General features: G+C 42.2%; 1 protein-coding gene across 2 annotated transcripts; it reads right to left on the bottom strand.

Moving 5' to 3' along the window:
• Window positions 1-3,080: 3,080 nt before the first annotated feature.
• p2ry10 (P2Y receptor family member 10) lies at window positions 3,081-12,174 on the bottom strand. Of its 2 annotated transcripts, none has more exons than XM_035411535.1 (3): window positions 12,048-12,174; window positions 5,658-5,882; window positions 3,081-4,940 (listed from the first exon to the last, which is right to left on the bottom strand). In XM_035411535.1, the coding sequence occupies exons 2-3, from the start codon at window positions 5,834-5,836 to the stop codon at window positions 4,112-4,114; spliced, it is 1,008 nt and encodes a 335-aa protein (XP_035267426.1). In that variant the 5' UTR covers window positions 5,837-5,882; window positions 12,048-12,174; the 3' UTR covers window positions 3,081-4,111. The 2 variants fall into 2 exon arrangements, with proteins under 2 accessions (XP_035267426.1, XP_035267427.1); XM_035411536.1 differs by having other exon boundaries at window positions 11,998-12,166.
• Between the last annotated feature and the right edge of the window lie 1,585 nt (window positions 12,175-13,759).

Here is a 13,759-nt window from a genome sequence, read left to right as displayed (position 1 = left end):
GCTCATTCCCTTGGACTAGGCACAACACTAGAAAATACCTTCATTTGTATAAAAATGCATTTTAATAAAAGTTGAAAATCTGCACTTTAACTGCATCTGCAATGTTTGATTACAAATCTACAATTCTGGAGCATAGAGCCAAATCAAGAAACATTATGGAGCTCACTGTCAGACCTCCAGCTCTTGTATTTCTAAATGATACACTGTACTTAAGAAACTGTTATTATTTATCATTTCAGCCTATTAAACAGCAGCTGTGCAAATGGGAAGATTTCCACAGTTCATAGTGACGGTTGTGCAAAGTGTTATCCCATAAATGACCACTAGATGGCAAAGTGGTTCCTCACAACGGAGCAAATCTCTGACACCCGTTTTGTTTTTGGCGCGCATTTTTCTTCATGTATGATTGAAATGCAAATTTTATGAAAAATACAAAGGAGTAAACCATTGACAATAACGATTATTGTGTCAGTTACTTTTACAAAGTGCTACTTTATCAAATTGGACATATTTTGGACAAATTTTGTTTCTGTGTGCTGAAGGACCTCCTTTGCTGCTGGAACAGCCTTTACTCTTTTGGGAAGGCTTTCCAGTAGATTTTGAAACATGACTACAAGGATTCAGTTTTATTCAGCCACAAGACCATTAGTGAGGTTGGGCACTGATGCTGGGCGTAAGGCCTGGCTCACAGTCAGCATTCCAATTCATCCCAAAGGTATTTGGTGGGTTAGAGGTCAGGGCTCTGCACAGGTCAGTCAAGTTCTTCCCCACCAAACTCAGCAAACCATTTCTTTATGGACCTTGCTTTGTGCACGGGGGCATGGCTGTTACAGGGCAAAAATTTGATGAACTGACTTTTTGGAAAGGAGGCATGCAATGACAGTGCCACGATGAAAATCACTGAGCTCTTCAGTATGACCCATTCTACAGCCAATGTTTGTCAATGGAGATTGCATGGCTCTATGCTTGATTTTATGCACCTGTTAGCAATAGTTGTGACTGAAATAGCCCAAACCACTAATAACATGGGGTGTCCACATACTTTTGGAAATGTAGTGTATATTGTAAGATGAGTCAGCAGCATCTGAAATAATAATCAAGAAATATTGCAATATGCTCATCTGAAATAAGTGGTTTACTGTGCAATTTGTATACTACTTGCTCAATTTCCGCTACTGCTGTTTAATAGGCTGAAGCAATCTTAAGTGCAGTGTAATGCTATCTTGTGAGTATGCAGTAGCTTTATATGTGTCTGCCTCACAACTAATTACTTGCTATTTTGAGTATCATCGAAAACTGAAACTCATTTAAAGTGGGTTTTGCAGCTGCACCGCAGGGTAGAAGTCTCATTGGAAACAGCTGCAGGTGGAAAACTTATTCAGACGTTAACTGCAGGGTTCCAAGTGTACTGTACAGTCTCCTTGTAATCATAAGGAGTGATGATGAGAAGGATAAAGAATGTAGCTGACTCTACAACTCAACACGATGACAGATATGGCTTGGTATGCACAGTAGGCCTTTATCACAACTATCATCACAACTACATTTTAAACTGGCCAATGTTAGAACAGACAGAACAACAATAGAGATGCAAACAACCAGAACGAGTCATCTCCATCTTACACTATTTTAATCATTTGAGGAAGGTCTACTGTGATGTCCCCAAGGGTGCTGTGGTGGAAACCATCGTAAATCTGTCTTCACTGTAATGCGTGGCATAACTAGAACACGTGAACCAGAGCAGATCATGCTAGGCTACACGATGATGAAACTGAGCCCCAGCAAAATGGCGTCTCAGCTCAGGGTGAGCCTTCCTGTGAAGATATATCTGCTGGAATGCAACTAAACGCTCCACTGTTGACGGCTCTTATCTGTCTGCTGTAATGACCATTTGCGTCAGTGACAGATTACATTCGTTTTTCAGTAGTGGTTTCGAAGCCATCTTAGCTAGCCGCTGAGGCAGTTAGCCGTTTAGTCCTGAGAGAGTAGTTGTGAAACCGCGGTTTGGTACGGTGTGTCAGAGCATCAGCACTTACACGTCATTGCAGGACATTTATATTTAAACAGAAGCCATGTTTCAAGCAACCTCCATGCATGTTTGTTTGATTATGTGTGATTGTGTGTGATTGTGTGTGTGTGTGTGTGTGTGTGAGAGAGAGAGAGAGAGAGAGAGAGAGAGAGATATGCTCCAACAGTATCTGATTTGGCAGTGTTTGTTTCTGCTACTATTGAACAGGCTAGCGGCAATCCTCATGAATTTATTATTTCGCTGCTTTTTAAATGATAGTTATCCCTTTTTATTGCTGCCATTCATTTTTTATTTCTGTAATTTTATATGACTTTCTTTTTCATAACATATGAGCTTGTGAAAGAATATATTAAAAATGTAAGATTTAAGTTCCAAAATATATTCTTCATGCGGGCGTGAATAAATAGTCTAGTCGAAGTATTGATTTGGATCTGAAGTGAATACAACAAATAAGGGGAATTAAAGGGAACGCTCTCCCCCACTGAGGGGTTGTGTAAAATAAGCTGTTGACTGCGAGCAGGCACATAATACTAAGTGACAGGATGGCGGTTAAACCGTCATCAGCCTCGAGGCTTGGCGCAGGGGTTTTAAGCAGCTGCTGATGCCAGTGTGCGTATTTGAGAAAACGCAGCAGCCTTTCCACCCTCTAGAGGAACAGCTGCCTCGTGTCCCCATGCTTATGGGAAAATACGACTTTCGCTTCCTGCTCAGCGCAGCGACTTTGTCCCCCCCCTTACTGTGCCGAACAGTGCAGGAGAAGTCTTTGACTCCTGACAGTCTGCGCATGCACAGTAAGGACGAGTCTGTGCTCCGGGTGAGACCGTTGGAGTCAGACAGCCGCAGGGGCAGAGACTGGTGAAAATAGAGTCTATATTTCAGCCTGTCAGGTTCCCAGCATCCCCTCTGAGTCTCGTTAAACTCATAAACCTGATCCTGCTGCTGCTGTTGGTTCAGAGAGATGACTGATGACAGCAAGGATCTAGCTGTACACAGAGAGAGAGAGAGAGAGAGAGAGAGAGAGAGAGGCAGAAACAGTCTTGCCACTCATCACTGCTTTCATTGGAAAAGTTTATTGCTAGAAGTGCACATCTCAGAGTTTAAATAGCTTACAGCTGACTCTTCCCCATCCATCTTTTTTTGCCTAGGGAAGGGTATTTTGTAGCCCCCTACAGAATGTCTCTAATAAAGGACAGTCAATGCAAGTTGAAGTTCTGACTAGGCTATGAAACAATAGCCTAGTTGAATTCTCAGAGACAGTCATAAAAATGAAAAGACAATGTAATGTGCTAGAGGACTGGCCATTATATGGCTCTTTCTCATCACGTTTTTTCTTTTTTTTTTTGTCATTTTGAACATCATATGTTCCTTTTGAAAATGTCTTCATTTACACAGTCCAACTTCTAATATTAGACTTACTGCAGCATGCAACAGGAGTGTTTCTTTTGAAAACCACTTTCTACTGTCATATTTTTTTACATCATTTAAAAAAAATGAATAAACAAACAATAACATTTGCTTTGCATGCTGATATTATTTCCTAGGTACTGAATTGTATTGATTTTACAAGCCTACCATACAATACCATGAAGATTTAAGAATAATGTTAAGTCTGAGGGTTTTAGCTGAACTCTAAGCTGAGGTCCAATATGTCCAAGCTGTTAAAAAAACTTCATTGCTTTTTCATCTGTTAAAACTGTTCATTATAGTGACAAGACAGTCACCCAATAACTAGCATTAGATGTTGAATAGAACTAGGTCTACATCATACAGAAAAGTCGGCAAACAAAATAGAAAAACCCTACATCTTTTATGACAGATAATTATGTAGGCAGGTGACACCCCCTCACTGTAGCTAAGCATAAAAAGAAATCACGGTCGGCCATGTTCATGCCAGCACATCTAGCTGTGAGGCAGTGGGACTTACACCCCATGGTCCGTGCCAGCAGCATTCAGTCTTCGTTTACCATTGCTAAATTTTCACAGAGAAGCCCATGTGGAGCATTGCAGTTCTGTTTGCTCCGTACCCCCCAACACCTGGCAGTCGGCAGAATAACCCCACGCGGCCAGTGCTCGGCTGCCCTGTCACTCCCTATAGGAGGAGGTGCTCTCCATGCTCATGAGACGGCCCCTCAGCATCGAGCTCCCGTGGCGGGACAGCTGTTCTCGGAACTCGGTGGTCAGGAAGTAGTAGATGAGGGGGTTGAGGCAGCAGCTGAGGCTGGCCATGCAGAGGGAGATGGGGTGGAAGTGCTGGACCACCAGCCGCAGAGGGCAGTGAGTGATCACGTCCTGGGAGACCAGCTGGTAGAGCAGGAAGTTGATGTGGTAGGGGGCGAAGCAGAAGAGGAAGACCCCGGTGCACACCAGCACCATCCGCAGGGCCTTGCGCTTGTCGCTGGTCGCCTGCTGGGCGGGGCAGGCGTGGTGCAGCAAGCGGGTGATGTAGTAGGAGCAGAAGCTGATGATGATGATCGGGAGGACGAAGCCCAGGAGCTCTCCAGCGGCTATCATGGGCACGTACAGGTTCAGGCTCAGCTTCTTCGTGGGCAGGTCCTTAAAGCAGCTGCTGGAGTCGCGCGACTGATTTTTCCTCATCAGGATGAAGGGCGAGCAGCACAGCCCCACCATCAGCCACAACGCGGCGCTGATGCGCACGTCGTAGCGCCGCTTCCACTTCTTGGCGCAGAAGGGGCGCGCGAGGAAGGCGCAGCGCTGGATGCTGATGCACACCAGGAACACGATGCTGGCGTACATGTTGAGGTACTTCAGGTAGAAGCAGAACATGCACATGAAGTGGCCGAAGGGCCAGGTGTGGTTGAAGTAGTAGTAGATGCGCAGGGGCAGCGACAGCACATGGAGCAGGTCGGCAACAGCCAGGTTGATCATGAAGATGATTGCTTTGGTCTTCTTTCTGTGTGGGACGGAGACTTGATCAAGTTACAATGGAAAAAACACAAACAAAGGTTTCTTATGCAGTATTAATAATGTTAGGCAGCGTAGCATTAATACTACACTTTTACAATTATTGTGCAATACTGTTAGATATTTGTTCCGAAAAGAAAAATTGGTGAGCTAGTGATCTGTTCGTTTGAAGGAAATTGTCATTGTAGTTGTGCTATTTAGAAATAATAAAATGATTCAATCATGAAATAATAATCAATCCATCCATCCATCCACCCATTATCTAGATTCTCTTATCCTGGTCGTGGACGCGAGGGGTGTGTGTGGGGGGGGGGGGGGGGGGTTGGGTTGCTGTATGCATTGGATAAGTGGCAGGAATACACCCTGGACAGGTCGCCAATCTATCTCAGGGCACACACGCCATTCACTCACACACTCATACCTATGGGCAATTTAGAGTCTCAAATTAGTCTACCCGTATGTCTTTGGACTGAGTACCCAAAGGAAACCCACACGGACACAGGAAGAACATACATACTCCACACAGAAAGGCCCAGACTTTCAAACCCAGGACCTTCTTGCTGTGAGGCGGCAGTGCTACCCACTGCACAACCGTGCCACCTTAAATAGCAATGCTATTTTTAAATAATAATTAAGGGAAAAATATGCCATTTACAATGTAGCTGTGTACACCTGTGAGATCTTTACTGATCAGTCCTGTGCTCACCTGATGAAGCGACACAGCACCCACAGCGCAATGCTGTTGCCCAGCAGTCCAGGTATGAAGATGAGCAGGTAGAAGTAGGCGTAGAGCTGGTTCATTGCTTCCTTCCATGAGCTCATGTTGTAAGAGCAGATAACCGAGGAGGCGTTAACCCCAGGGAACGATGCATTCGGAGACGCCATTCTGACGCTGTCGTGTCATTTATTGCAGTCTTCCAGAAAATGAAATCTGAGTTGGAAAGAAACACAATATTGTTTTGATATTGTCAAAGAGAATATTTGTAGAGGAGTTGCCATCCTCCTGATTAAACTGATTTTTCTCAGCCAACTCTCTACTTGTAGTGAGTGCAGTGATGTAGCCCCAAACTATTGTGCACGCTCCAGTTTCCTGCTTTACTATGAAGTACAATGGGGCAAGTGCTCACAGTCTATGGCGGACAGCTACAACACCAGTCACAGGTTGCCGTTTTCACTGAATACAAAGGGAGGGGCTGGGTGTTACTACTTGGCCTAAAAGCCATTTTTTGAGAATGTCTAACATTACTCGCCAGGAAGCTAACCACTAAAGAAAGAAAATATAGGTTTATGGTGTTCAGTTCAGTTTACTTTCAAGCTTAATTTTGACTGAGAAAAAAACGCCGCTTCCCTATAGTGTGGGAAATTGCAAGAGTTTAACTTCGATAAAGGAAGCAATTTATTTTACCGCCAAACGCAAGATGAGGGTGAGAGAAAACAATGTCTGACTACAATTGGGAAAGCTGAACATCGTCAAGACACACCTGAGACTGAGATAAAGAATGTGCAAATGTGTAGCAGACACTTTTGCCCAGGTGATTTTGAGCATAACATTCAGGCAAGACTACTGAACATACCGAGCAACTGTCTCTTAACTTGGTCAACGCCCTCTTTACAGTGTTTTAAAAACAGTCAGAGCCCAATCAGAGCATCAAACCCACTCCTACTCTCCCACCATATCACAACCCCCATCCCATATTCTTGTTATGGGGGGTGTGATGTCCCATGTGACTTCTGAGCTTGCCATCAGTGGCTTGATTTGGCCCTGAAAGAAACTGAAGCCATTATGCCACTTCCATAGTCACAGAGATTCTTTGTCAAGTGTGATTGGCCGCAAAGTTTAAACAGAATGTCAAGTGCAGCTGCACATGTGCGGTCAGTTCTATGTGTGCGCAGTAGCAGGAAGTGTCTGAAATTAGACATGTCTGGGTGCGCAGGGTGGTTCCAGTGTGGAAGTGTGGAGCCGATGGGCCCAGGCACATGCTCCAAACCCGGGGTGCCGAGAGTGACTGTGCTTCTGGCACGCCGAACACCACAGTCATTTTGTGCCATGAGATAAGCTTTCCGCCTTTACGGGTGGTCTCAGGTATTAACATGGACAAATCTGGCACTATGAGATACAGAAGGATAAATAAAACTCATGTGATTCTATAGCTGCAGTACTTTAAAACATTTAGTAGCAGTACGCTGTATGCATGGCCATTTACCCAAGGCATTCTCTACACTCACGACAACAGGATGCGGTTCATGAACCAGAAGCCACCCTCTTACCCTCTTTGCGAATGTGCCAACAGTACTGTAGTATGTTTCTGTGACACAACCGAAGCCCCAGCTAGGTTTCACAACAGACTACTCCCTTCCTCTGAAGACCAGAGACAGCGAGTGAGAGAGAAAAAGAAACTGAGAGATCTCTATCGGAACTGGTCATTGAAAATGAACAGCCAAAGTCCCCAATCATGCATTTTTTTAAAACTGCCAGCTTGGCTTTTTTCATAATTACTCAAGTTAATGAAGGACTTATTCTGAAATAATATAGTGATAGTCCTAACATTGAAAATCATTTGGTCTGTCCTGCTGTTTCATTGGTTCAGTCAAAGAAATCTGTTATAAAATACTCTCTCATAGTAAGAGATGTTCTCTCATATCAATTGCACAGTTTTTCTGTATAAATTTTGATATGTCATTATTGATATAACAAACAGGAAAGAAGCATTAACTCATATTAATCTGACCTCCATTCTGACTGTATTCTCTGCCCTGGTTCTGTAGTTATTAAAACAAATAGCTATGTGTCCAAATATGCAAATATCCTATACTCTAAATCTGTGTGTTTCAAATACGCTGTCCCGTGTGACAGACTGTGACTTTGGCTGCTGACCACATCTGTCTGACTGCACCATGAGCTCTTGACCCTTTATCTGTCTGGTGAGAGCTTTGGTCCATATTTCAATGGGAGTTCGTTATGTAGATTGCCTTTTTCAGGAACCTACATGGAGGACAGGCTAACTATGCTCCCCAGCAAGGTGGAGGACTGCACTGCTTCCTGCCAGACCCCCTATCAAGACCCAGCCCCGAAACTCATATGCGGAAATGCAGTCACAGCGCAAAAACCTAGCGGTCTCCACACCCCTGTGATGTCACACCATCTCCTTCATCCACATGTTGGAATGCGGTGATGATAAGCTAACAAACATAAGATGTGATGACAGCATTCAATCGCAGGTGTGCCTGAAACAGGAACCTACCAGAACATTAATTCTGCACTGTGGTTAGGGGAGTTAACTTGTAAATACACAGTTGTAGGTCTGAATTCTGAACTGGGCAGGATAACTGCAGTTGCACTCTTAAGTATGGATTAACTTTGAAAAATACAAGCTAAGCAAGCCCCAGTAGTAGGACACAGGTTGAAGGAGCCTTACAAAGCAAATTAATAATGTGATGAACCGCGACTGGGCATGTCATGTGCGTTTCACATCCTGCAAAAACACAGAAATTTCCCTCAGTGTCTTGTTCTGCTGCTGCACTCTGTAAATGAACACAGTGGTGTGCAGCACTAAACCACCATGTACAATGTGTACAGTTATGTAAACTCCCACTGTCCAGCTGTAATCACAACCATGTTATGACTATACTGTAAGCAGGTAATCAATTAAACTGAACTGTTTAGTGTTGATTTTATCTTTTTTCATTCAATAATGTACTATATATTCAGATTTCCAGCTTCTCATAAGGGCAGTCTGTTTACACTACTCTTACCTATGCCATCTATTAAAACAGTATGCTGTTTCAGTATGAAGTTCAGTCCTTTTTTATTATAACCGCTACTAACCCTCCATTTCCTGCTATGGTGCCGATAAGAGCTGACAGGAAGTCACACAATACTGGCTAAAGAACATCGCACTTTCCATCTAGGTAGTTGCCATCTGCAGGGCATTTCTTCTAATCTACAAACCGGGAGTAACAGTTTCATTGAATTGTTGAGTAACTGAACAACACCCTTCTTTTTCAATTCAGAAACCTCTTTGTTTTTACTCACAATGCATCTTTCATCTTACCCTTCTGTTACACGGCGCAGGTGTCTGACATGCATAAACTCTTCAGACTAGGGAGCCTGGTATAAAACATGGGCCGTAGCACACACATCAAAATTCTCAAAGGATTGGCAAGCCTTTTGACATTTTATGGCAAGCCCTTCAGAATAAGTGCATTAGGGAAATCAGAAAGGCAAGTCATCCAGCTCTCATTTTGGCTTTCTCGTTGACTCATTTTTCAACCTGACTATTATTTGGGTAAATATTCCTGAAGTCTGGAAAGTTATGTCTCTACTTTGTTTAAAAGTGGAGATGTCAGTGACCTAAATAACTACCTCCTGAACTCCAAGTTTTCTTGCTTAGCCAAAATCTTAGAAAAATTGATTGTCAAGTATTTTCACACCTATCTTCTTATGTTATAAACTACAAGGCCTGGTCACAGTACTCTGACTGTTGCATGAAAATATGTAAATGATATCATTGTCTTGCCTTGTTTATTTATTTATAAAATACCTTTGCACTGTGAATCACTGTTTTATTTTAGATACACTTGACAAAACCACACACAGATAATTTTATGTTGCTTTCCAGAGCCCCAGGATTCCATATTAGGTCCTTTGCTTTTCATTTTATTCATAAATGATCTTGGCTTGCTAATTACAAATAGTTCTGTTCCTGTCCAGATGATACCATCATTTACACATCAGCACCCTCAGTTACTAAAGCTTTCAGTAATTTACAGGCTGAGTTTCACACCATTTAGAATGCTTTTAAACAAGTGTTTAACCGAGTCAAAGCTAATTATATGCACTACATAAAAAGGGGAATATCATAGAAATTTTGATTATTTATACTATGGATGGTGTTGAAATTCAGAGATCTCCGAGTTGTAAGTTTTTACACAGTCCAAACACATGTGGCATAACTGGCGAAAAAACTGAAATATATTATGATTTTTTTCTACAGGAACCAAAATGGTTTAACAAGAGCCTCTAGATTAAAAGTTGTACAAGCACCAACTCTCTCCTGCATTGGATTATGTGTACATAATGTGCATGCATCTGTTGGTATCCCCAAACCGCTGGATGCAGTGTATGATAATGAGCACATGTTTATTATAGGTGATAGCTTTAGAACTCCTCACTGTACACTGTATGTAAAGATTGACTTGACATCAAATAGGACTTGAAGAGAATACCACTGCCTTATGCTCATTTACAAAGTGGAGCTATATAAACTGCCATCTTCGATCTGTCTATCTATCTATCTATCTATCTATCTGTCTGTCTGTCTGTCTGTATGTCTGTTTTTTTAGTCATTTGCAGTGCATATGTAATGCTGTCAATGCAGATGTGGAATACAAAATGAATTAGTGTTTTGGCATGACTTCGCTGTAACATGAATGGAGCTGAATGGAAGATTTTGTTTTGTTTTGTTTTGTATTGCATTGGAAACAGTAAAACTCCTGATCCTAGGAGTCAGTTGTCAGTTTGATGTACCAAGTACATAGCAAGTAAACCATCCTCTCAATTTGAATTTTTCCATAGGTAAATGAGACGAGATTATACTGATTATAGTCGATTAGCTGAAACCTTGAAACACTCATTGTCTTAGTTTTTTTCAGTCCAGATACTGAATGTGTTCTGCGTCTGTCCTGCACACCATTTCCATCCTTTTGTCTCTGTCCCATTCCTAGTCTGGGAGCGGGTTGGAGAAACACCCTGGTCCACATAGCTGCTGAGTCTTATCATGCTCCATGGCAAAGAACGTACTAATTTCTGTGTGATGCTTTTCCTTAATAGATGCATTAGATGCAAAACCTTGGAGGGACGCCTATCTCATCATACCAATAGTAGCAAGGGGATGGCAGGCTCTGTAATCCCCTTACCTGCATATTCTCTACTGGGAACCAGCAACCATAATGTTTCTGGAGATGCATGTATAAACGTCTTTCGTTTATCATCTGCTTCACAGTCAGTGTATTCAGCTGCAGTGGAGTACTCCCCATCTTACCACCCAGCCTCTATCTGCTTGAGTTTTGAGCAGGTATCACACTGTGAGCAGGTACAGTATGTCACATAGCAAGCAGTTATGTCATACAATGAGGAGATTTAGCATGCCTGATAAGTCATGCATAGAGCATGAGCAGGGCTATAGCCTGTCCTTCAAAACTGATCACCCTTCCTTCACATACTCTACAGGATTGTAATGTATGCTCTGTACTCTCTCACACACACACGCACACACACACACACACACACACACACACCATCATCATCATCATCCAACCATTATTTAAATATTGGAAGATCATTGAGGGTGGCCGTCATTTACACTGATGCTGAGCATACAGAAAAAAACATTAAAAACTAACAAACATCTTATAACAAATAAAACAGTGTGAATAATCAGTTATAACAGCTACAAACTGAGACAGGAAGGCTTAGAGTCAAATTTATAAAATGTCTAAAAGGTATAAGAATGCTGACTTGTGTCTAAACGAGTTAAAGGTTTTTTTTTTTTTTTTTCACAAATCCGGTGCACAAGAACTAAAAGCAGTCTTTCCATGCAGGGAAAATAAGCAAACAGGTTTTTTTTTTATAAGGTCCAAATTATCAGTGCAACAGTGACATAATACAGGGAGGAAATTTTCAATTTAGACCTTTGCAAGTAAACAAATACCACACTACACGTGGATGGTAGGTTTGGGTTCCTCATATTTACCCATATAGTGATGGAGACAAATGGTCTAGTCAATCGTATGGATGGCTCGGTTTTATTATCAGATTGGCTCAGTTAGTATAGTTTTGCCAGAGTCTGGTTTTGTCAATTTGTGACTTGCTACACGTAAAAAACCCTGAGGAAAAAAATATGCTCACATGTTCATGTATCAGATGCATGCTTCATGCACAAGAGCCCCAACAGCTTTTAATCTGACCAATCACTCATAGAATAGCTAACTTCCATTTTGTAACACAGTTGCACGGAAACACAATCTTTCACAACACAATTTTGTACTTCTCTTTCTTTTTCCCCTCTGCTTTTTTGTTCTCATCCATGCAGCTCACCTGTCCTCCTGGAGTGAAGTGTGTTCCAATCCCAGACAGGGAATCATGTCTCCTTGCTCTGCTCCAGCGTGACACTGCTAGCTTCCAACCAAGGAGTATGACTATTCGTTAGAATTAAGAAGAGGAAATTGCTTGCTATCTGAATCTCACACACCACCCACTTCCCCTCCCCCACCCCGCCCCAAGCGTCATAAATGTTTTATGCTTATTATTTACTTTTGCCGCTTAGCAGCAGATAAACAAAGGACACGTGTACCTGTAGAGGAAAACCCACTCACCCACCACTGAAACTAAGTCCAGCATTTTATCTTTTTTTTCAACTTTCAACTGTTCTTTTTTTTTTTTTTTTGCTCAAATTGACATCATCATAGATTAATACAGCGATACCAGTGAACTTTCACCCCTTTTTGGGCACCTTTTTTTTTTACCCAGAACGGTAGCCGTCGCTTGCAGCCTCCATACTTTCCTCAGTACCGTTGAATGTCTAACATCCTCTACTCAGTGCCTGGCTTCATGTGTGGCCTCTCACCCAGACTCACATAGTGGAGGTGAACGGTGTTCATGCTCATCAGCCTCAGATATTAAAAGCTCTGCGATGTGTTCTTCTGTGTTCCACTCTTCTACTTAAGACATTTTATGTTCACATGAGTCTTACCCTCGCAATAACAATTTTGAACACTGCAATGTAAACTTTTTCAAAAAGTGGAAATTTCTTAGGCATATCCCCAATTCACCCAGAAATTAAGAGAAATGTTTTTTATTGTGTTTTTTTTCTTCATTATTTCACATGCCATTTTAAGGCATCAAATAGGACCGAGATTCATATTTAAACTATTTTAGTTGGTGAGCTAACATTTGAGAGTGAAGAAATTCCCAGGATTCTTTTAAGTTGAAAGTAGTCCGAAGTGGTGTGAGATAAAACAAAGAATACAATACTGTAATTTGCTGTTCCGGTGAACATCATTAGTTCAAAGAGCAGAGCACAATTTGAGATGCAAGTGACAATAATTATACTCTTTCAGTATGTAGTCATTATTCTAGGCTTTTGATTGCTTCTGAAGTATGTTATTGGCGTATGGCCACATGAGCACCAGAGTTGAGTCAGTGAAAGTCAAGAAAGCCATTATGGGGCTGAGAAATAAGAAAAAAAACTGTCAAGACCTATAGGTCAACCATGTTGAGTGTTTCGATGCTGATTACGTGCAAGCAGCTTTCGGCTTGCCAAAATCAACTGTTTGGAACATCAAGAAGAAAGAGAGCACTGCGGAGCTCAGTAATCGCAAAGAGCCTGGTAGGTCAAGGAAGAACTGTACAGCTGATGACCAAATAATTCTCACCATAATGAAGGAAAACACCCAAACACTTGTCCAACAGATCAGGAGGCAGTCATGGATATGTCAGTGATTACTGCCCACAGAATACTAGAATGACTAAGGCTACTCTGCAAGATGCAAACCACTTGTTAGCAGCAGAAACAGGACAGCCAGCATACAGCTTGCTATGAAGTACCTGAAAGAGCATGCAGAGCTCTGGAAAAAGGTCTTGTGGAGAGATGAGACCACGATTCAGTTGAGGGATGGCAAGAGCAAAGTTTGGAGGCCAAAAAGAGCTGCTGAAGATCTAAAGCACCCCCTCCCCTTATCCGTGAAACATGCACTGGGAGTGTTATGGTTTGGGCACATATGGCTGTCACAGGTACTGGTTCATTTGTC

The sequence above is a fragment of the Anguilla anguilla genome, chromosome 3 (assembly GCF_013347855.1).
Source record: "Anguilla anguilla isolate fAngAng1 chromosome 3, fAngAng1.pri, whole genome shotgun sequence".
In the NCBI taxonomy this organism is placed as follows: domain Eukaryota; kingdom Metazoa; phylum Chordata; class Actinopteri; order Anguilliformes; family Anguillidae; genus Anguilla; species Anguilla anguilla.
The sequence above is the reverse complement of the archived record's forward strand: the minus strand, read 5'-3'. Positions and strand labels throughout refer to the sequence as shown.